This window comes from Thunnus maccoyii, chromosome 2 (genome assembly GCF_910596095.1).
Source record: "Thunnus maccoyii chromosome 2, fThuMac1.1, whole genome shotgun sequence".
NCBI lineage: Eukaryota > Metazoa > Chordata > Actinopteri > Scombriformes > Scombridae > Thunnus > Thunnus maccoyii.
The window spans coordinates 9,124,246-9,147,339 of NC_056534.1; the positions used below are offsets into that span (position 1 = coordinate 9,124,246).

At 38.8% G+C, this 23,094-nt stretch overlaps 1 protein-coding gene and 1 long non-coding RNA gene across 5 annotated transcripts; one reads left to right on the top strand and one right to left on the bottom strand.

The window, feature by feature from the left end:
* Positions 1-844: 844 nt before the first annotated feature.
* Positions 845-21,552, bottom strand: LOC121905712 (zinc finger protein 234-like). Of its 2 annotated transcripts, XM_042424174.1 has the most exons (12): positions 21,308-21,519; positions 18,997-19,286; positions 18,529-18,893; positions 17,844-18,224; positions 16,559-17,059; positions 15,171-15,884; positions 14,253-14,314; positions 14,017-14,169; positions 9,638-9,857; positions 8,756-9,028; positions 7,922-8,579; positions 845-1,037 (listed from the first exon to the last, which is right to left on the bottom strand). In XM_042424174.1, exons 3-11 carry the CDS (start codon positions 18,614-18,616, stop codon positions 7,957-7,959), a joined length of 3,015 nt encoding a protein of 1,004 aa, XP_042280108.1. In that variant the 5' UTR covers positions 18,617-18,893; positions 18,997-19,286; positions 21,308-21,519; the 3' UTR covers positions 845-1,037; positions 7,922-7,956. The 2 variants fall into 2 exon arrangements, with proteins under 2 accessions (XP_042280108.1, XP_042280117.1); XM_042424183.1 differs by lacking the exons at positions 7,922-8,579; positions 8,756-9,028 and adding an exon at positions 3,210-3,482 and having other exon boundaries at positions 845-1,695; positions 21,308-21,552.
* Positions 11,194-14,010, top strand: LOC121905773. Of its 3 annotated transcripts, none has more exons than XR_006098462.1 (4): positions 11,194-12,662; positions 12,759-12,879; positions 12,968-13,029; positions 13,123-14,010. It is a non-coding gene; the product is annotated as an uncharacterized LOC121905773 (long non-coding RNA). The 3 variants fall into 3 exon arrangements; XR_006098461.1 differs by having other exon boundaries at positions 11,194-12,658; XR_006098460.1 differs by having other exon boundaries at positions 11,194-12,879.
* Positions 21,553-23,094: the final 1,542 nt, after the last annotated feature.

The following is a 23,094-nucleotide window of genomic DNA, read 5'->3' on the forward strand; positions in this document are numbered from 1 at the left end:
TTTTGCTATGGCTGCTGTTAATCTAATCTTATAATCTCATCATTTTAGTGGAAACAAGAACGCAGACAAATACACATCCCTGTTTTACTTTAGTTAAAAAAATTAAAAGAGGCAGGATGTTCCAAAATATGTATTTTTGTATGATCCTAGATGCCTCCATGTGAAATTTTTCCAGGGTTGTTGGATTGGTACGTTAATCTGGGGCAGAACATCGGCAGGAATACCAAGAACAAGACTCTGATAAAATACTGAATATTTATAGACAGATTGATAGATGGTGTTCAAAGAGAGATTTAAGACTAAATCAGTGCTTCTTCACTTGGATGTTGGCAAAAAAACATGGAGAGAAAACACCACTGACACAGGTGTAACTAACATTAATTGTTGCATTGCATGGCAGTAATTGCTGTAATTAGCTCCAACAGTACTTTTCCTGCTATGACAAGAGCGCCCATGTAGTGATGATATTATTGCAATAAAATTCTCCTTTTGTTTTTCGTTGTTTTGTTTTTTCTCATATTTCACATTTTTGCAATTTTTTTTGGTTTCCAAAGCAGCTTTGGCAAGAAAACTGAATGAAATAGAGGAATTTGGTTACTAACATTAATTCCTAACAACAGCAGGGATAATATTAAAACTACTAAACTGTAAAAGTTTTGTCTGAAACATCTAGCATATATTAATCAATAAAACGTCTTTGTTTAGTTCTTCTGTCAAGAATGCAGTAAGACCTTTTTCCTTTGTAAAACACTGATTCATGTGGTGACTTGTGAAGTTAAACTATTTGATCAAATCAACCTTTGTCAAAGGTCAAGTTTGGGTCAATCAAAAATATTCACAATGATTCACAATATCATGATTTATTTTCTTAAAAACCAAAGTCCCACACAAGTAACAATGGAGCCGACTGTACACACAATAACGTACCTAAGAGTACTATCATATTGCTTGACCTATTACTTCAGTCACTTGAAAGATATTTTATTTCCACATAGTAATAGTTGGTAAAAAAAAAAAGATGTACTTTTTCCCTGTATGTCTGCTCAGATTACTGTAACTTTCCCAGATGACTTTAGTGATTATTTTCCACTAACAGCTGTTGTTTTGGTCTGCCCAGCGGCTTTGTTGGCGGTTTTGGCTTCTTGTCATGAATCTTCAGATGCTTTCGATAACCTTGAGAGTAATAGTAGCACTTCCCACATTTCTCACAAGTATACGGTTTCTCTCCAGTGTGAACTCGCAGATGAGCCTTGAGAGCACATGCCTTGGAGTAACTTTTACCACAAATTGAACACAGGTGAGGCCGCTCTCCGCTGTGAGTTTTGAGGTGCCCGGTGAGGTGAGAGGCCTGTGAGAAGGCCCTCCCGCATTGCTCGCAGTGGTAGTTCTTCTCTCCAGTGTGCGTCAACTCGTGTTTTTTAAGTATGTCTGCTGTGAGGCAACTCTTTCCGCACTCCGAGCAGAGAAACGGTGAGTCTCCTGAGTGACTGCGCTTGTGTAGTTTAAAATAATACTCGTTTTTGAATGTCTTGTCACAGTGCGGACAAGCGTAAGGCTTCTTGTGACTCTCGCGGTGTTCTTCCAGCTGTTGTTTCTGAGGGAAGTCCATCCCACACTCTCCACACATGTGAACTGTTACAGGAGATTCTTTAGGGGCACTCTTCTCTTGAACTAACGTCCAATTTGGTAACACTCCTGTAAGAAAAACAAAGACGTTTCATAATTAAATGTAGAACAGGTCTACATTATTAGACATATTATAATCACTGAAAAAAAAAACAACACATGACCAGGGGTCTCATTTATAAAACCAGCGATGGAGGATCCATACTAAAAGCATACATGCACACAAAAGCTGAAAACAGTGTGCGCCAAAAAATCTGATTTATAAAACCGTGCATACACACAAATGCATGTATATTTCCCTTCATAAATCACAGTCCACTTGGAAATGTGCGCACATGGATCATCCTCATATCCCGCCCACATTCAACCATAAATGGTTGATGCAGAAGTATTCATGAACACTGATGTACATGTGTTTCTTTCGCCGGGCCAATCAGTCTCTCTGTCTTCAGACGTCTGACCAATCAGTGTCAAGAGTCAACATATGCGCCCTCTCATTCGTCACTTTCACTCAGGCAGCTGCAGATGAAGGACCGTGACTGCCATGAACTGACTTTTATTGTTTTATTTCCCCGTTTTTGGACTTCTTGAAGTTATGAGTGTAGCCTAAAACAACCATATACAACTTCTACAAACATTCCTGTTGATTGTAAAGTCAGACATCTCTCTGTTTCTTACCAGACACCCAGCAGCGGGCCGGCTCCCAGTTAATCAGTTTTAAGTAGTTTTTACACTCAATATCTACAATACAATAAACACAATATTCATTGATATTTACTCCAGAATCCAGCGCACAGGTGTTTCTCTAATTTACACAGTCCTCATATGAGTGCAGGAGGTGAAGAAGTGCTGTTGAGGTGACTGGAGAAGACAGAGTGTGTGTGGCAGCCAACGCTGTGTCTCCAGTGACAATCATGTGTTCACTGCAGTGATTTTACACATATAAACTATATGAAAACTAAAATCATACCTGGTGATATACACACAGTATGAGAAGATATTAAAAATCTATTAGCGCTTTGGAATCAGTATATTCACGCTTTATATCAAGGAAAGGCAAACCAGACTTTCCTGCAGCTGCTGCAACTGAGCCTCTCCTCCTCCTCGCTGATGAAGAGTTGAGTGGACTTTGATGTAAGATTTGCGTTGGCTTATATCTTCTCAAATTGAAAGGTGCTTGTGGAATAGTTACGGCTCACTACGAACGCAAATACAGATAACACTGCTGGTTTGAATGTTTATGATAACGTGGATCTATAATTAAGGTTTGATATTAAGTGAAATTAAATGTTTGAGAGGATCATTATACAATCTGGCTTCAATTCACCACCTCACCATCTGCATCGCCAATTTTCTATCTTCTAAATGTTCGTACGCTTGGGTCACAGCTTACGTACAGATGTGCACATTCTGCCATCAAGTTTTTTATAGATCACAACTTTATCCTGGGAAGTGGCAAACGCCTCTTTCTGGCCCCGTTTTGTGCGTACACAATGGTTATAAATGAGACCCCAGATCTTTCTACAAGCATCTATATGAAAAACAAACAACATAGACAACAGGAGCTTCCGGTTGCTTCTGACCTTTGTGAACTTTCATGTGTGTTTTGAGGTTTCCACTCTGGGTGAATCCTCTTCCGCATATGAAGCACTTGAAAGGTCTTTTCCCTGAGTGGATCACGAGATGTCGTTGCAGAGCGGCGTTGTGAGAGAACGCTCTCCCGCAGGTCGGACAGTCGTAGCTCTTCTTGGGTCTACGTGGCCCCTGGGGTTGTTTCGGCTCCTCTGACGGTTCTTCCTGAAGCTGCTCGTTGGAGCTGCTGAGTTCATCGACGGGTTCTGTTCTTCTTGAATTTTCTTTAAAACAAAACCAAAAAAACAAACAAAAGTTAGTGTGACATGGCAGTTTTCTGAGCCCTTTTAACCATTGTTGCACTACTTTCTTGTTGTTTATGGTATTTCTTATGTACTTATCTACTTTCAGTTGTTTCTTACTTTAATAATTATTTAAAAAAAATCTTCTCAATGCACTTGTACCTGATCAGATACTTGAGAATTTGTACCACTGCTCTTTCTGAGTCACTGTCCTCTAATGCTTGATTGTCCTGCCTCACTTAGAAGTGGCTTTTGATAATTATAATATTGATAATTATAATGTTTAATGACCTATTTTTTAATAAAAGACCAGAAAAAAGGTTGACCTTAACCACTGTATTTTGAATTTAATCACTTTATTTGCACACCTAAAAACTATCATACTGACGAGCTGACCTGTCCTTTATCAATCAACCGTTTCCTCACCGTCTGCACTCATTTTCTCACTCCACGCTGTTTCTGTTGTTGCGTCACATGTCGATGGTGCAACCGAACAACACACCTGTTAAATGATTGGCTGTTTGCGTGTCACTCGCAGCACACTCAATTATCAAAAAGATAATTTAGGCTGTTTTATGAGGCAGGGAGGGAGCACGCTTAGGGTTCGTCTGTTAAATGATTGGCTGTTTGCGTGTCACTCGCAGGGTATGATAGGCTGATTATGAGCCGGGGAGGGGGCACGCTCAGGGGGTTTCTAACAGCATAGCTAATGCTCAGTTACTCCGCTGAGTTAACGCTAACAGCGCTACAGCCGCTAGCATGAAGATATAAAGCAGAAACAAGCTAAAGTTACTGTTAGTAATCGTCTACAGCACCGTGCACAGAGTCCTCCATGCTGATAGTTGGAAGCGCATCCAAGCAAATCTGGGTCTTTAGAGCAGCGCCAGTCCTGTTGTAATAAAAATAATTATGAAAAATCAAAAAAAAACAAAAACACAATAAGTTGACTGTAAGCAGAGCCACAGGGGATTGAACCTACCGCACACAACTACGAGGCATATAATCTTCATCGTTACTGTCATCGTAGTCTGTTTCTACTTCCCTTGTTTCATCTTCCTCTAACGATGACACAGACTCTGCCTCCTTATCAGAATACCATGTGTCATCTTCCCAGTCAATACTAGCGAAGAAAAAGGATAAATTCAGAGAGTATTATTCACACACGAAATAATCATTTCCCCCAAGAAAAAGAAAAGTAAAAACATCTCCGCAGTCCACACAGCAACTTTAGGTGGAGTTTTGAATGTTGTTAAATTCATCTGCACTGATGTCATCAACGTTTAGATCCAGTGTGGACATACTAAACAGAGAGAAAAAAAAAACAACAACAAAGGACGGGATGTTACATCACCACATGTCGCTGAAGTCATTCAGGGACCAAGAATTTATTTTCAAATTTGTACTTTGGAAATAATGTGAACAGAATTCGTCACTATAGTTACCGTACCTTGCATCCATTTCCTGAATGGCCGACTCCTGAGCGCCGCTGTTGTCCAACTCCTCCACTCCAGCTACTGAGAAGTCATCATCTCTGCAAAAATGACAGTAATTACAATAATAATTACACAAGAACATCTGGATCTGTTTACAGGACATTAAATTGTTCTTCCTTCTTTTAAAAAAAAGGACACAACGCAGGACTGTTGCTGCATAGAAATGGAAACATGGTAGTGGCTCAGCTGATGAAAATGTGAATATTTTTTCTATTGTATCTCTGCCTATACTTCAACCATCCTTCATGTGTGTAAAACAAATGAGCTACGTATGAGAGAAAGACACATATTTATGAAGCTGTGTTCTTATCTGCATCACTCACCGGTCAGAGAGAGACTCTGCTAATATGATAGAGACAGAAGGCGGTGGGGGTCCAGTCAGTCCGTGCTCCGAAGGTGTGGACGATGAATCTTTCTCATAACTACAAAAACACAAAGGCTACAATCACCACATTTGTAAATCGTCAAGTTCAAAGCCAACATAGACTTATATAAGATAAATACCATCAAACAACACTCGCTCACAACTGCAAAGCAGACACCGGTGTTACACCATATTTGGTGACCCATCAGATTTTGCGACCTGCAGTGTTGACAGAAGTACTCAGATTCTTTACTTAAGTATTAATACTACATTACAAGTAAAAACCCTGCATTTAAAATCCTACTTAAGTAAAAGTATAGAAGTATCACCAGCTAAGTTTACATAAAGTACTAATTTTGCAGAAAACTGAGCCCAATTTTCTGCAAAATGAGTATTTTTACTTTAATACTACTAGGATTTTCACTTGTAATGGAATATTTTTACATTGTGGTATTAATACTTTTACTTAGGTTTTCAGAAAGCTGCTGCTCGAGTCCTCCATAAGACCAAGAAAATGGATCACATCACTCCAGTTCTCAGATCTTTACACTGGCTTCCTGTTGATCAAAGAATAGATTTTAAAATACTACTGTTGGTTTATAAAGCACTGAATGATTTAGGGCCACTATACATTTCTGATCTGCTGCTACGTAATGAACCATCCAGACCTGTCAGCTCGTCTGGGACTGGTCTGCTTTCTGTCCCAGGAGCCAAAACTCAACATAGAGAAGCAGCGTTCAGTTTTTATGCTTCATATATCTGGAACAAACTCCCTGAAAACTGCAGGTCTGCTGCAACTCTAAGCTCTTTAAATCACAGCTGAAGACTTTTCTGTTTGCTGCTGCCTTTTATTAAATCAAATTTGAGGCTTTTGATAAATATCTTACACTGCACTGTGACTTTTACTCTCCTGCTTTATCTCTTATTCTTTTAGCTTATTTTTATTTCCAATTGAACGCTTTTTTCATAACTGTATTTAAATGTGTTTTTATATTGACTTGTGTTGCTTTTACCTTCTGTCTTGATGCCTTTTAAGTTATGTAAAGCACTCTGAGTTACCTTGTTGTTGAAATGTCATTCACATATAAACTTGCCTTGCCCTAAATAAATGATCTTCCAACACTTCAGGTCACCAAATACGGTGTGACACCGGTGAACAGTGTAAACAAACACTGCTGCACAGTCTAGTTACTACATAACACCTGCAGGGTTGCTAACGTTAGCTAATGAATACAGTAGCTGCATAAGTTAGCTCCATGTTGGCTACATACTTCAGGAAAATAACCAACAAAAACAAAACAAACCAGATAATTACCTGTCCAACAGAAACACAGCGACCATGGCATCACTCTTCAGGCCCTTCATCTCTCTCAGTTGTCGCCATCGTTGAAAAGCGACACCGATGTTGACTCTGGTTTGAGCTCTGGCTTGATCCAACCTCTTTTTGGTCATCGCCTTTTCGACTACTGTCTTTCTCTTCTTGCTTTGTTTAGCGCTGCACGTTGTTGGACGTAGAGGCGGATTTTGACATTTTGGCTGCACTTTCTCTGCCATGCTTGTGCTACTAGCTCGCTAGCTTTAGCAATATGTCCGCTTAGCCGAGAGGAGTCCAGCTGTCCGGCTCATGATGGTCCAGCTGCGGCCTTGTTGCGGAACCTACAAACCACGCCCACTCGAACAAGACGCTATGGTGGCCGAGGAGGACCATATAGACCATAGCAGATGGAAAATACATAGAAAATGTTATTAAAGGTAGCAATTTTACCAACTATTAAGCAAAGAAAAAAAGGATATGCGTTTGAGCGACACCAATATATGACTTTCAAATAATGTGGTCTAATCGATGAATGAATGCAAACAAAAGGTGGCTTAGGGAAACAAAAATTTAAAAAATAAATATAAATGTAGGTATTTTAGTAGTAATAATAATAAGCATAATGAGGATAAACCAGGAATTGTGTTAGCCTAACTGCTAAAAATATATTTATAAATTAATATTGATATTTATGAACATTGAAAAAGTTCCACCTGCTCAGATCATATTAATAATAATATTTTACAATAAAATTCTCCTCTTTTCACTACTTTCCTGCTCTCCTCCTCACGAGTTGCTTTGGCTTACAAAGGGGTGTCTGGGAACCACTGGATAAATACTGTAATTTGAATAACATATATGAACCAACAAAACATATTTTTAAGCTTTTTGTTTTTACTTCTTCTGTTAAGAATGCAGTAGGACCTTTTTCCTTTGTAACACATCAATTCATACTGTAATTTGTGAAGTCAAACTACTGGATAAAATCAACACTGGTCAAAGGTGAAGTTTGGGTCAATCACAGATATAAACAAATATTCACAATGATTCACAATATGATGATTTATTTTCTTAAATACCAAAGTCTCACACAAGTAACAATGGAGCTGACTGTACATGCAATAACGTACATACAAGTACTATCATATTGCTCGATCTACCACTTCAGTCACTTGAAAGATGTTATATTTCACTTGGTAATAATAGTTGGGTAAAGAATGATTTATTTACTTTTTTGCTTGTATTGTATGTCTGCTCAGATTACTGTAACTTTCCCAGATGACTTTAGTGATTATTTTCCACTAACAGCTGTTGTTTTGGTCTGCCCAGCGGCTTTGTTGGCGGTTTTGGCTTCTTGTCATGAATCTTCAGATGAGCTTGATAACCTTGATAGTAATAGAAGCACTTCCCACATTTCTCACAAGTATACGGTTTCTCTCCAGTGTGAACTCGCAGATGAACCTTCAGAACATATGCCTTTGAGTAACTTTTACCACAGATTGAACACAAGTAAGGCCGCTCTCCGCTGTGGGTTTTGAGGTGTCCTTTGAGGTGGGAGGCCTGTGAAAACGCCCTCCCGCACTGCTCGCAGTGGAAGTTCTTCTCTCCAGTGTGTGTCAGCTTGTGTTTTTTAAGTGAGTTTGTAGTGAGGAAACTCTTTCCGCACTCTGAGCAGAAAAACAGATAATCTCCCGAGTGTCTGCGCTGATGTAGTTTAAAATAATACTCGTTTTTGAATGTTTTACCACAGTCGGGACAAGCGTAAGCCTTCTTGTGACTCTCGCGGTGTTCTTCCAGCTGTTGTTTCTGAGGGAAGTCCATCCCACACTCTCCACACATATGAACTGTTTCAGGAGATTCTTTAGGGGCACTCTTCTCTTGAACTAATGTCCAATTTGGTAACTCTCCTGTGAGAGAAACAAAGATATTCATAATTAAATGTAGAACAGGTCTGCATTATTGGACATATTTGACATTACACAAGAGCATCTCACTGAAAAAAAACACATGACCAGATCTCTCCACAAGCATCTGTATGAAAAACAAACAATAAAGACAACAGGAGCTTCCGGTTGCTTCTGACCTTTGTGAACTTTCATGTGTGTTTTGAGGTTTCCACTCTGGGTGAATCCTCTTCCGCATATGAAGCACTTGAAAGGTCTTTTCCCTGAGTGGATCACGAGATGTCGTTGCAGAGCGGTGTTGTGAGAGAACCCTCTTCCACAGGTCGGACAGTCGTAGCTCTTCTTGGGTCTACGTGGCCCCTGGTGTTGTTTCGGCTCCTCTGACGGCTCTTCCTGAAGTTGCTCGTTGGAGCTGCTGAGGTCATCAACAGGTTCTGATCTTCTTGGACTTTCTTTCAAACAAAACCAAAAAAAACACACAAGTTAGTGTGAACATAGCAGTTTTCTAAGCCCCTTTAACCATTGTTGCACTACTTTCTTGTTGTTTATGGTATTTCTTATGTACATATCTACTTCTAGTTGTTTCGTGCTTTAACAATTATTTTAAAAAAACAAACAAACAAAAAAAACTTCTGTCTAACACTCTTGCACTTGCAACTGGTCAGCTACTTAGGAATTTGTACCAGGGCTCACTCTGAGTCACTGTCCTCTAACGAGTGATTGTCTTGCCTCACGTGTAAGTTGCTTTGGATAAAAGCATCTGCAAAATGACTAAATGTAAATGTAAACATTTAATAAGTGGTTCCAATAGTTGCAGTACTGATTTGTCATTTTAAAACCTGTATTAATTGTTTTTCTGGCCACTTGAGGGCAGCATAAACAAGCTGTAAACACAACAATAACATTGGAGTTGGTATAGAAAGCTTGTTAGCAAACAGTTGCTTGTTTACACCAGCAGATTCAAACATTAATTTGGAGTCGTGTTTGATCACATACAAGTAGTGATGTGATCCATTGTCGATATAAAGACACTTGATAATATCAACTAACTAATAACCAACCTATAGGTGCTGTGCTGGGATCCTGGTCCTGTGCTGCAGGTGTCTGATCTTCATGGTGATTTATCTCTGCAGGACTCTTGCTCACGTGCATTTTCTTTGACGTGGTGTTACGTGTGTGAGATGGACCGAGCCCAACCTGAGAAGGTGGAGGCACAGAGGAAGTCCTAGAGGGCCAGGAGGGCTGCTCTGCTGGACAGCTCTCCTCAAGGTGCTCTTGATCCTGTGAACACAAGATGTTTTAAATTATTACCAAGCAGATACTCGTAAGACTCTTTCACCTCTTTCTTCAATATTGAGAATGATTAAAAGAGAAAAAATCTTTATTATCAGATCTGCAAGATACGAAACTAAAATCAGGCAGGGGAGTCTTTGGGCCTTCTCCCTCTGAAGAAAATTTTAGCGATTTTAATACGACATCCAAAAGTGTAATAGACGCACACATCCCATAAACTTTAAACAGGTGCTTGGATATAGTGTGCGGACTTTGATCTTTCTTTGTTACAGTGATTTGAATATGAAAATGAAGCCTTTTGGAGCGCTTTGAGATTAGAATACAATGAGAAAATAACATCTTGTTTTGATAAACACATTTGTTTTATTGAATTTTGATTATTTTAACCACAATATCTAACTACAGGTGAGAGAGGGGGAGAAGAGGGAGAGCACACATCATGCTTTTCTTTCTTTTTACTTTTAAAGTCTCTTTACCTGCACAAGCGTTTCACATGCACCACACTGTAGAAATACTCTGTTAGAAGTAAAAGTCCTGCACTGAAAATATTATTTAAGTATAACAATTAAAATATACTTAAGTAACAAAAGAGTACTCTTTATGCAGAATGGCCCATCTAAGAATAATATATATTATATTATTGGATTATAATTATTGATGCATTCATGTGTTCATCGCTTTAATGTTGCAGCTGTAAATTAGCTAATTTGAATTTTTTTGTATTTATTACTTTAAGTACTGCTGGGTAGCTTGTGAACTTCCCCCTGGAGACCAATAAAGCCTTATTGATGTAATGATATAATAATATCATAATTCATTCATTGATTATAGTCTGTATTGTCAATCTGAATCTGCAAACTAGTTACTAAAACTGTCAGATAAATGTAGTGGAGTAAAAAGTACAATATTTACCCCTAAAAGTATAAATAAGCAGGAAATAGAAATACTAAAGTTAAGTACAAGTACCTCAAATTCGTATTTCTGTGCAGTACTTGAGTAAATGTACTCAGTTACTTTCTACCAGTGGTAACTGAGTTGACAAACGCCATGAAGTTAGCTAATGCTAGCTAGTTTAGCTAACATCACATATCAAGAAGGTGGCTTTAAACGCTCCACGTTATTTACGTAATCTGCACCGCTAACGGCTCTATTTGATCAGGCTGCAGGTGATCAAACTTCACTCACAGTAAACTCTCTCATGCGATGGATAATCATTCTGGCGTAATTCACTTTAGCCTGACCAAACAAAGTGCCGCACTGTAACCTCCAAACATGACTAGAGTAACGATGCACTTTAACGTTCGCGACGAAAATAAAACCGTACCTCAACGTCACGTAGCAGACGAGATCAAAGTTCCGATTGGCCCATAGAAATGCACATAAATCGGCGGGAAGAACAATCTCAGCAAAAACAGATAATTGATATTTTATCCACCCGCATTCCGCGAAGACCCGCCCCTCCGCTGCCTCTGATTGGCTCTGACTGTGATATTCTCATCCTAACCCAATCATCTCACTCCTCCTGGCTAAACCTAACCAGAGCCAGCCAATCAGAGGCAGAGTAGGGCGGGTCTTCGCGGAATGCGGCTGGGAAAAAATGAGAAGGGTCCGGCTGCGGCCTGTGGACCATGAATGTGTAAAGACAACTCAATTTATACATCCATGCTGTAGACCAGGAGGCGTCAGCCTCTACTTAAAACCTCGGGTGTAATCCCCCCTGCGACCACCATGTAAGTTGCAATGGCAGAGTGGCGCTGTCCGTTTACCTGCTCGTTGACTCCACGGGAAATTAAGACAGCAGAAGCAGCAACAAAGTTTACAACTAACTTGAAACTAACCCTGAAAACTTTAGCCTAAATATGAGATATTCGTGTGTTTTTTTATGTTTGTGGTGAATGAAACTCTGAAGACTTTTCTTTGTTCGAGCTGATATTTATCTGCTGGCCTTCAGTTAGTTTGTTCCTGACATTTATTCAGCTGTTTCTCCGCCGTGGAGCCGGATGAACGATAAGAGACAATGTCGTTTCATCTCTGAATTTTTTTGTCATATTGATAACGTAATCTTATCGATGATCTCTCCACGCGATAACACTAGTAATATTAATTGGTAACAACACCAATGAACACCAGATGACCGTACTGCTCTGTCTCCTGTATTTGTGACTGACAGTAAACCAGAGCATTATTGTCTGTGATGTAGTCAGACTGATAATTTGAGTCAGATAAACAAAGCCACGCCACGCTTTTATAAAAGGTAAACACGGCTGTGCACGATGTAACTCAGTAAATAAACACTAAAACTCAGTAATATTTGAGGTGTGAGTTATATAAGAGTTAGTTTGTTTTTCCTGTTTTGGAATACACGTGCACACTGAATTATTGACCTAATAAGAAATGCCTTATTTTTATTTTACCCCTAATCCTGTCTGTCCCTGTATTCTGATCACAGGCTGCAGGTTCAGTAAATCCAGATTTCTTTAGTTCTGTCTTTCTCTGTCTGAAATCAGTGCAGTTCAGGTCCGTTCAGCTGCTGAAGAACTATGAGGCAGCATGTGGAGCAGCAGGACTGATTGATATGTTTGTGAATGTATTGATATATTTTATATCTTTTTTTTTCTTGGTAAAAGCAGAATCACACACAGCAGGATGAAACATCTGCAGCTACAGACACAGCAGATACCTGCTCAGCCTTCTCATCATGACCTCTGACCCTCAGCAGTGGCCTTCACTCAGGCCTCTAATCCTGCAGGTCTGATGGCTCCAGGATGAGGATGAGGATCACACACTGGGTGAGTACATAGTTTCAGTTCAGCGTCATGCTTTTTCCACAGCTGATCTGTACTGATGAGTGTCAGTAATCTCACTGGGTTGTGCATATTTTCTTTACAGTCAGCAGAGACTGAGCCTGATCTGAACCAAAAGGTTCTCTGTGATCACAGCGATGGATACGTCTATAATTCTGTGACATCATCAGGAGATCTGGATCAACAGACCTGATGCTGCTTGTCAAGTAAATATGCACTTGTGTTTATTTCATAGTGCAAAGTTGTTTTTAGTTAAGTAATATTTATTTTGCGTCCCTGTGTTTTTTTATTTAGCCCTGTAAAAGCTCCTGTGTCTCCTTGAACTGGTCTCATCTTCAGTCCATCAGTGCAACATGGTGAGGAATGAAACTTTTACTGCTGTTGATTCATAAACAGACAGTTTATGTTCATTATATTACATTCAGACGTACTGACTTCTGTCCCACCAGCATCTCTCCAGACTCTTCTGGTCGTCCTCCTTCACCTCAGACCTCCATACATCCCTCCTCTGGTCAGACTGCAGCCGCAGCTCTGACAGGACCACAACCAGCCAGACTTTTTGTTTGCCATGTCTGTATTGACTTTGTGTATTCATCAACATCATCAACATGTGTATAAGCCAATCATATTGGCTGTTATGTATGATTTCATCAAATGTATTGAATTATATATAAATATATAATAAATGTCTCTCCTTATTAGTTGTGTGAATAACATGCAGTGATCTTTACACAGACTATATAATGTTTATCAAAAATGACAAAGTTAAGAAAATGTGTGTACGAAAAGAAGAGAACCTAATAATATTTAATAATCATCATTAGTTAAGAGTAACGATCATCGTCACTCTGGACCAGGACACTGCTGAAAAAGATTGTCAGTGTCATCTCAATGAGGTTTTCCAGGTTAAATAAAGGTTAAGTAAAAAGTAAAAACAATAATAATAAAAATGTGTTTAAATGGTAAATGTCATAACTGTTGGTCAGAATGCCTTTTATTCAAGTCATTTTGTAGAACATAATTTTACATTGTGAGTGTTTGAAACATTGAAAATGATCTGAAAAAGTATTTTGGACAAATTTTGAATTCATTGTGTGCAACGAGTTTGCAGATATATTTACGCCACTTTCCTGATTGTCTAATAAGAATAAGAATATTTCCAAACCTCAAACCTGAGAATGCAGATTTTTGGTACCATGGATTTTACAGCACCACCTGGTGACACTTTTAACTTCCAACCTTTAAAATTTCATTATCATGTGTGGCCAAGAATGATGAGCTCCTTTAATCGCATTTATCATAGATCAAAAAAAAAAATAGCAGTGTGATTTAGTATCACTTACTGTCGTGCCCCTGAGCAAGGCACTGAAACTCACGCCTCCCTCTCCTGGACCACTGTAATCCTGGTCACCCTCTGCTGCTCTCCAGTTAGATGTATTCGGGTTTTGGTCCCACGAGTTGAATGACAGGTAGTGAGCAAAGTTCCATGGAGACGTCTGGAAAATATGAACAATGAATGTGAAGGTTGTGAACAGGCAGCGAGTTTATACTACAATGTGAAAGATGTCATTTCTCTCACCTGGACCTGGTTCTCTGCAGCATGATTTCCTTGGTCGCCATGGTGATGATGAGGGCTCCTTCCTGTATCAACAAATGATTCCTATTCATTATATTATGGCCACCAGTTACATAATAAATAACTAATGCTTTAGTATATATGTACTTAACAGTTGTGACTTCTGATCACTTGAGGACTGCAGCAGTAACACGACTGTGGAATTAAACTATTAAATCCTGAGATTATTATTACAATACAGTCCACACTTGTCCTGTATTATATTGTGACTGACAATAAGTATTACAAATATATTGGCAACAAAAAAGTAGAGCACTAACAGGAACATTTCTGGTGTTGCTCTTGGAGGGAAAACGTTATATATGTGGCACAAACAGTCCAATTCCAGGCACACGAGTGGATGGTTAGAAAATAAAAAACCTGTCAGTACAAACAGAGAGGGGAAGACGTTCACAAGAGTCCTGAAGCCAATGAATAAAGTCTTTCTAAATGATGGAAAAAATCTATTGACAAAACTGACAACTTAGTGGAAGTTAATATTAATTCATCCCACTATTTCAGACCCTAAGAAATTACTTTATTACTAATAAAACTGGTTAAGGTTCTTATTTGCTCAATAAAACACACTTTTGGCATATATTCTATAGAAAAATCAAGCTGTATTATATTTGTATTGATCTTTGGGTGAGTTGTGTCATGTTGTGTGGTCTACAATAGACACAAGTATATAAAATAAAAAGAAACATCTTCAAACTGGACTAAGTTCTTGCATATTATAGTTTCCAACTGCTTATCTCATTTGGTAAAATCATATAAATCTGTAAAGTTGCATATAAATACTTCACATTTTTCATTTAAACTTAACACACTTACATTTTATTTTTTGGCTCACAGATCGAGTCAGTCAGTCTGCAAACCTACCGACATCAGGAGGCTCCCAGGTCGGGTCTTCTCCATCTGAGTCAGGCAGAGCGCTCTGTGAGACCTTCTCGAGCCCGCCCGTCTTCCTGGGACTCCCCTGCTGTCTGGGTCTGCCGAGCTGCCTGGTGGGCCCTATGGGTTTGGCGTTGTGAGTCTTCTTATGGTTGTTAAAGCCTTGCCTGTAGTAGAAACTCTTCCCACACTTGTCACACTGGTACGGTTTTTCTCCCGTATGAACTCTGAGGTGAACTTTGAGCTCTTCGGTTCTCGCGTAACGTTTACCGCAGATGGAGCAGAGGTGAGGCCTCTCTCCAGAATGCGTCACGTAGTGGGCTCTCAGAGTAGACTCCTGCTTAAATCTTTTACCACATATAACGCACGGGAAAGGTTTCTCTCCCGTGTGATCTCGCATGTGGTTCTCTAGTCCCTTTGAGGTCTGGAAACCTTTATCACACTGCGAGCACTGGTAGGACTTCAGACCCTTGTGTCCAGCCTCATGTTCTTTTAGTTTCTGGATATACGTGAATCTCTTGCCACACTGTGTGCAGGAGAATTGTTTCTTTGATTCATGGACTTGCTTCATGTGTTCATCTAACAGTTGTTTTTCAGAAAATTGTGTCCAACACAGGTGACAAAAACAGGTTTCCACTGATGACTGAGCCTCTTCGGGTTGAGCAGAAGTGTTTTCTAAAGCTGCCGTGTTGATAGATTTTCCTGGTGGAAGAAAAACAAGATTAAGTTCATACATCCTTAAAGCTACATGAATACATATTTTTAAATTAACAATGGATTGAATGACTGTGTGTAATGTGAAAGGTTTCCTTCGTAGCGATGAACTGACAGAAAAAGATCACCTGAGTCTACAGTTCCCCTCAGCTCTACAGAGTGTTTAAGTGTCTTTCAGGTCATCGTTTGGTTTTACAGCTTGTAATTTTACTGCTTTGGTTCATTGTCAGTTGCCAGATGTTTTCAGTGAGAAAAAAAAATCTTTCAAACACACAGTACGCCACCTGACCGGTATACAAAGTCTGCGACAAGCTGGTGAACATAATTGAGCATTCAGCAGCTAAAGGACCGGATATTTTACCCAGGAGATAATGGACACCATACCAGAGCTAGAAGGATAGTGAATATTGGAGTTACATGTGTCATATGGCCAAAACGTGATTCCAAAAGAATGCTAATGTTGATCTGGATCTGCCTGATGTGTAAATTAGCCCAAGTTCGCTAACATGTTCTCCACATCAACTTCTTATTATATATATATATATATATACTTTTATGACATAGTGTATATCAATGGGGTGTTTTCTACTTGTTATTCTACTAAAAAAAACTGTCTCAACATAAAAAACCACAACAAATGTTGTGAACCTCAGTGCTCTCACCTTTATGAACCTTCTGGTGTGTTTTGAGGTTTCCAATCTGTGTGAAACCTCTTCCACACAAAGTGCACTTGTACGGTTTCTTCCCTGAGTGAATAATAAGGTGCCTTTTCAGAGAGGCACTAGTAGGGAACTGCTTTCCACACGTTGAACAAATGTAGGTCTTTGGAGGCCTGTGCTCTTCTTGTGGTTCCACAGCCGCTGCCGGTGTTGGATGGTAGATCCGCTGATGAACTATCAAACTTCGATTGGCTCTAAAAGTCTGTCCACAGTCGCTGCACTTGTGAAGCGAGTGTTTGCCATGTTTCTCTCTCAGATGGCGGTCTCTGGCGTAAACGCTCTGGAAGTCTTTGCCGCAATCTGTGCAGCTGAAGAGCTTCTCAGCCTCAGTTTTCTTCTGACGTTTCCCGTGCGTTGCTGTTTTCAGAGAACGGTTGGGTTCAGGTTCGGTTGGTGTAGCTGTGTGCGTGTCACCAGGTAATGATGTAACACCAGGAGCCGTACCTACATGTATGAAACAGAAAGGCTGGTAGGTGTAAAGATAACAACACCAAAACTGTCACTCTTTCTTCTCTGTTTGGAACATCCTCCTGAATTTTGTTGACTGACAATATCTCATTTTTGTCTTATGTTTTCATTTATCTCTTGGTTTTCTAAATCAATCTACTGTACAATTTTATTTTTGCTTCAGACCTACTTGTAATATTATCATTTAAGTGTCTTTTCACCCAAATGACTAAAAAAACATATTTTCTCACATATGTGATAGTGAATGATATCTAGCCATGTACATAGTTTTGGTTTATGTGTCGAGGTTTTGAGATCTCTTTCTCTATTTCTGCCTCTGACAAACACAATCGAGGTGTGTTGAACTTAATTTGTGGTGCTCAAAGCTCCATTCTTTCCAGAATCAGTGCTCCTGTTACTATGAATAACCCACAGACTGTGGACTGTCTATATTTTTCACTGGAACTAATTTCTACTGAGGAAATACGTCCTTTGGATACTGTTCAGAGTAAGATCAGTGGATTATCCCAAAGACACATTACTGTTGGGCTTTTCAAATGTGATATTCGATGGTTTAAATTACTACTTTACTGTCTTTGTATTGTGATGGCAGGTCAAATTTCAAAGATCTCAAAAGCTGACCCTTTAAACTGGAAGCACTTCATTATTTTAACAGCTCTGCTGACAAAATGTTTACAGTAACATTTCTATGTCCAATAACTTATTTGACTCTCAGGTCTGATGGACACCACACTGTTGTTCTACTACTGAACAGACCTACCCTCAGGATTCCTGTCCATGTTAACATCTGAGGTAATCAGGCTTCCAGCAGGTTCTCCTCCATCCAAAACTTCAGGTGACCATCCGTGTATACCGAGGTGTTCCTTCAGTCTGTCCTTGTGGGAGAATCTCTTGTTACACACTGGACAGGTAGAAGGTTTGTCTTTGGTGTGGATTAAAAGGTGTCTCTTCAGTCTGTTCAGGAAATTAAACCCTTTCCCACATTGGGAACATTTGTGAGGTCTGGTTCCTGTGTGCATCCTCTGATGTCGTTGTAGGGCTCTGCTGTTCGGGAATTTCTTGCCACACACTTGGCAGCAAGACCAATCCGTGCATCTGCCCAGCTGCTGATCATCAGTTTGATGCACATCAGGAATGTCTCCTACGCACAGAAACAAGGACAGTTAGTTGTCAGATAGAAATACAGACAGCAAGACATCCCCTCTCATCATTTAACAGCATCAGCAGGAAGTAAATATATTATTATTCTCCTCTCCATCTGTAGCTGAATCAAATAATGTGAATGAGCTGATCTTAGCGTCAAAATATTGTAGCTTCTCTGTGTTGAGCTCTCAGGACTTTTGCAGCTTCTCACTGAATCTTTGTGGTTTGGAGTTTGGTTTCACTCCACTGTTGCTGTTTTTACTTTCATATATTACATTTACTTATTTACTGTGTCCACTTACCAGAGTTGGCAGGATCCTGTTCTAACTCTTCTCCTCCTGAGTTGATCAGAACACCAGCTGCCTCCTCTTCTAGCTGCACATTGGTCATGACAGCTGTCTCTTTAGTGTGTGTTTTCAGATGAGACTTCACATCAGAGAAAGGCTTCTCTCTAGTGTGGCTTCATAGGTGGACAATCAAGTAAAACTTTTCGGACAATAGATACATTTGTACGGTTTGATTCCTCCATGATGTTTCTTGGTGTTTTGGCGCAGACGACTTTAAGTACTGAATTCTTTTTAACAGAGTTGACAGAAATGTTTCCTGCCTTTGTGGGTCTGGTATCTGGTTTTTCTGCTGCAGTCATCACTAAACAATCTAACTTTTTCTGCAGGAAAGAAAACAAACAATCACAGAATACATTTGATACAAGTTTTAAAGGGTGTAGTGTCAGATTTAAATGGTGTCTCTTCCTCTGGTGTTTTACTCACCTGGCTGTATGAGAATCCAAGGAAATTCAGCTACAACCTCTGAAGCAACTCCGCACTTTCCGCACTTCTCATCTTCAGTTTTTATCTGTTGTGAAACTATTTCACATGTAGTCGTTTCTTATGTTGTCATGTCCAAGCGAAGGATTATTTCCACAGTGACTTCCATCCCTGTGAAGGCATTCGTCACTTACGTTGTCATCACTGGGTTGGCTCCCATGTTGCCGTCCATGGTTGGCTTCAGGTAAATGATCAGACAGGGTGCCATGGTCAGGGCATTTGCAAGAAGATTCCTTAGAGGGAAACAGAAAAGTAAAGTAAATAAAAAGTAACTCTTTCATACCTTCATGACAGTCCAGTCCACTTTGGCTTAGGGTTATAGTTTCATATCAAATCTATTCAGTGTGTTTTCTATATTGACTAAATGCTAATCACATTTTAAAATATTGCTCACACCCTGCTTCATCACAATTCTCCAGACTTTTCATGACGTTTTTTCAAATACTGTGGTCAAATTTTCATTTAGATGCTTCCTACCTCTTGTGCAGTTTTATATGAAAATATACAGTATATGTGTGTATATTTGGATGTATGTAAGTGTGTTTGTGTATTTGTATGTAAACACTTCTGTCCGTTATATCTTTTACATTGCTGTAATTTGCCTAAAGATAATATTTTTTTATCTTGTGCGCACAAGAAAAAATAATCCAGACCTTCAGGGGCTCTGTATTAACATGTAAACAAATAATAATATTAGTAGTATCTGACTACCAGTCAGATGTAAGTTTCAAGTCATTATTATTTGTTTGCACATTAATACGAGGTCCCTGAAGTTCCTGACATTTTATAACCCAAAATATTTAATAAATGAATCGAAAAAAAATATTAATAGACTAATTAACAATAAAAATATTCAAGCAGCAGCCTGATAAAAGCCATCTTAAAAAACTGAATTACCTGTTGCTGCTGTAATGGATTTACTTGCTTTTGAGTTCCTCCACAAATCATTACAAATAAGACTTCTCAACATTATAAGTTCTTTGTTCACACATAAAAATTGACTATTAATTTGTGAGCTCTTATACCATATGGGCTACATTTATCCTAAACAAAAAAAACTATTTCAAAGCATGCAATGCTTTGGAATAGTCTTCCACTTTCAATCAATCAATTTTATCTAAAGTGCAGAATCACCATGCTGTGTGGTCCCAATACACTTTACAACTTACTCAAGTACTGTACTTAAGCACAACTATGAGGTACTTGTACTTTACCTGAGTATTTCCATTTGATTCTTCTTTATACTTCCACTCCACTACATTTCAGAGGGATATATTGTACTTTCTACTCCACTACATTTATTTGACGACTTTAGTTACTTTTCAGATGGAGATTTGACACAATGGATAATATAACAATCTTTTAAAATACAACACATTGTTAAAGATGAAACTAGTGGTTTCCAACCTTTTTGGCTTTTGATGTCTTATAAAAAGCAGTGTGTAGTCGGGGTCACAGTTCAGATGTCTATGAGTTGTTAACAGCTCCACCAAATAGTGATTTTTCCCCCTAAACTTCTCACATGGTTTTATTTTAATGAATGTCCAAATGATCCAATATTTCACCAAAAATCAAAGATTAAAGAATAAATCCAAAAACTGTGAAACAAGATTTGTGCATCAGAACATGTTTTTATTTATTTATTTTTCCTTTCTCATTAATCAATCTCTCACGACCCCTCAGATATATGTGGTGGCCCTTTAGAGGGGCCCGACCCCTAGGTTGGGAACCACTGGACTAAACTAGCTAACTGTATATAAAGTAGTTGAAACTAGCTCCACCTCCAGCAGCTACAACAGTAACATGCTGCTCTAACACTGATGCTTCACTATTAATAATCTAAAGATGTCATATATAACAATATATCAGTCAGAGGGACCAAACCACTACTTTTACTGCAATACTTCAACTACATCTGACTGATAATACGTGTGTACTTTTACTTAAGTAGGATTTTTCATGCAGGACTTTTACATTACTTGTAGGGAAGTAATTTCACATTGCTGCATCGGCACTTTTACTTAAGGATCTACGTATGTCTGATCAGTAACAGTATTTTAACTACTAACTTGAGCTGCTTCAAAATAACTAACAGACAGCTATGGCTGATACGGTTTAACCAGAATAACTGCGGGCAACAAACTGGATGCTAACGATGCTACTCAAACTTGCATTTTGTTATTGGACCGTTGGCTAACGGCTAGCTAGCATGTTGCGCTGAGTCGGCCGTTTTGGGCAATTTTTTTAGACTCACCTCATTCATGGCAGATTAAAAAAAATACGACGTTAGCTTAAACTCAGAAACCCGAATCTCAGCGTCACCACTGTACGTTTACCAAAAGATAATGTATGTGTTTGTAAAAGCAATAATAACACTACAGCAGTGAGCTTGAGATGTTAATGTAGAAGGGGGAAGCTAGCTTCAGGGTTGCCAGTTAGGAGGTCTGAAATAAGCAATCCAAGCTGCCAACGACACCTAACGGCTGTCTAACGGCTGTTTAACGTTCACTTTCATACACTGATGGCTGAAAACATTGTTCTGCTTTTCAAGTTTAAGTCACTTTATTTAAAATGATTCTCAAAACAAGGATTAATATCTAAATCTCTGACAAAGAGAAATGTGAATTTGTGATTTCTATATTGCTCTGATATGCCTTAGAAATTTTTACTGTCTATACATTATTTTACAGTATTACTCGCTAGATATCATTCAAGGATTAATAGGCAATATTAAAAAATGAAAAACCTGACTTTTTAACTAATGATGGCTATTATATGAGAGAAAGAGAGAAGTGTTTTTCCACATTAGCACAAACTCTGAATATTAATGCACCACTAACCCTAAAGACGGGTTCACAATTTTTCAAGTTTGTCTTAAAATAATAGTCAGGAGCCCAAATTACCATTGAAATAGGTTTTTCTTGCCGTAATCATTCCTCCTGTTCATACTGACCATTAGAAGATCCCTTCATAATGCACTTACAATGTAAGTGATGGAGGCCAAAATCCACAGTCCTCCTTCTGTGCAAAAAATATATATAAAAAGTTTATCTGAAGCTAATATGAAGCTTCAGCCATCAAAATGAGTCAAATCAAGTAGATATCTTTCAATATTGGTCTTTTTAGCACCAGCAACTTTTTGTTATTATACGTCCACCACATCTCAACAGGGAAACACAAAGAGGGAATTTGATGCTAAAAAGACTGTAAATGTGGCAGATATCCACTTGCTGTGACTAATACAGACTGCTGAAGCCTCACATAAGCTTCAGATCAACTTTTAAATGCATTTTTGCACAAAATGATTGTGTGGACACAATGTGGATTTTAGCTCCCATCAGTTCCATTAAAAGCACATTTGAAGATCTTTCAACAGCCAGTATGAACAGGAGGAATGATTACAGAGAGCGAAACCTTTTTCAGTGTTCATATAACGAACAAACATATTATTACGTTAGCTGTAGACTGCAGTTCATCTCTAGAAAAAGCAGGTAGTCGCAGGGATTTAATAACATTCTTCCAGTTTTTATGATCAAACAAAAGACGATCCTTCCTGTAATTCCTGTAAATTCCTGTGGCGACACTTTGTAAAGCTGTGATCTCTTTATTACACACATTTCACTCATTCACTCACTGTACTCACTCAGCCTGTTACACCAAATTACTACTACATTAAAATGATACTCCACCCGCAGTCTTTTCAGTTTCACTTACCTCCCTGAAGGCATGAAGTAAGGAGACTGTTAAAAGTCGGTAGCGTCGTCTCTCGGAGGACAGCAGCTGTATTCAGCTTGAGGTTTTTACTCAAACGTCTATATAAACTTATGAAACTACTGCTGTATGTCATACTTTCACTGGAATATGGCTTGATACGAAATATTGTTCAGTTCTACAACACCCAATCACAGTGTAATTGGATTTTTTTTTCCATTACTTGACAGAAAAAAGTCAAACTGATACACTACATATGAAAAATCTAATGTCTTGCATAAATACTGACGACTTTTACTGCACACTTTAATGATCACTGGTGCAGCCAAT

Bases quoted from the DNA above. Each gene is read 5' to 3' on its own strand.
- LOC121905712 (XM_042424183.1), bottom strand. From the start codon at position 18,616: ATGACCAATGTGCAGCTAGAAGAGGAGGCAGCTGGTGTTCTGATCAAC. The intron at 18,225-18,528 runs GTAAGTGGACAC...TTCTGTGCGTAG, and splicing joins ACAGGATCCTGCCAACTCTG to GAGACATTCCTGATGTGCAT. The intron at 14,170-14,252 runs GTGAGAGAAATG...CATATTTTCCAG, and splicing joins CTGCAGAGAACCAGGTCCAG to ACGTCTCCATGGAACTTTGC.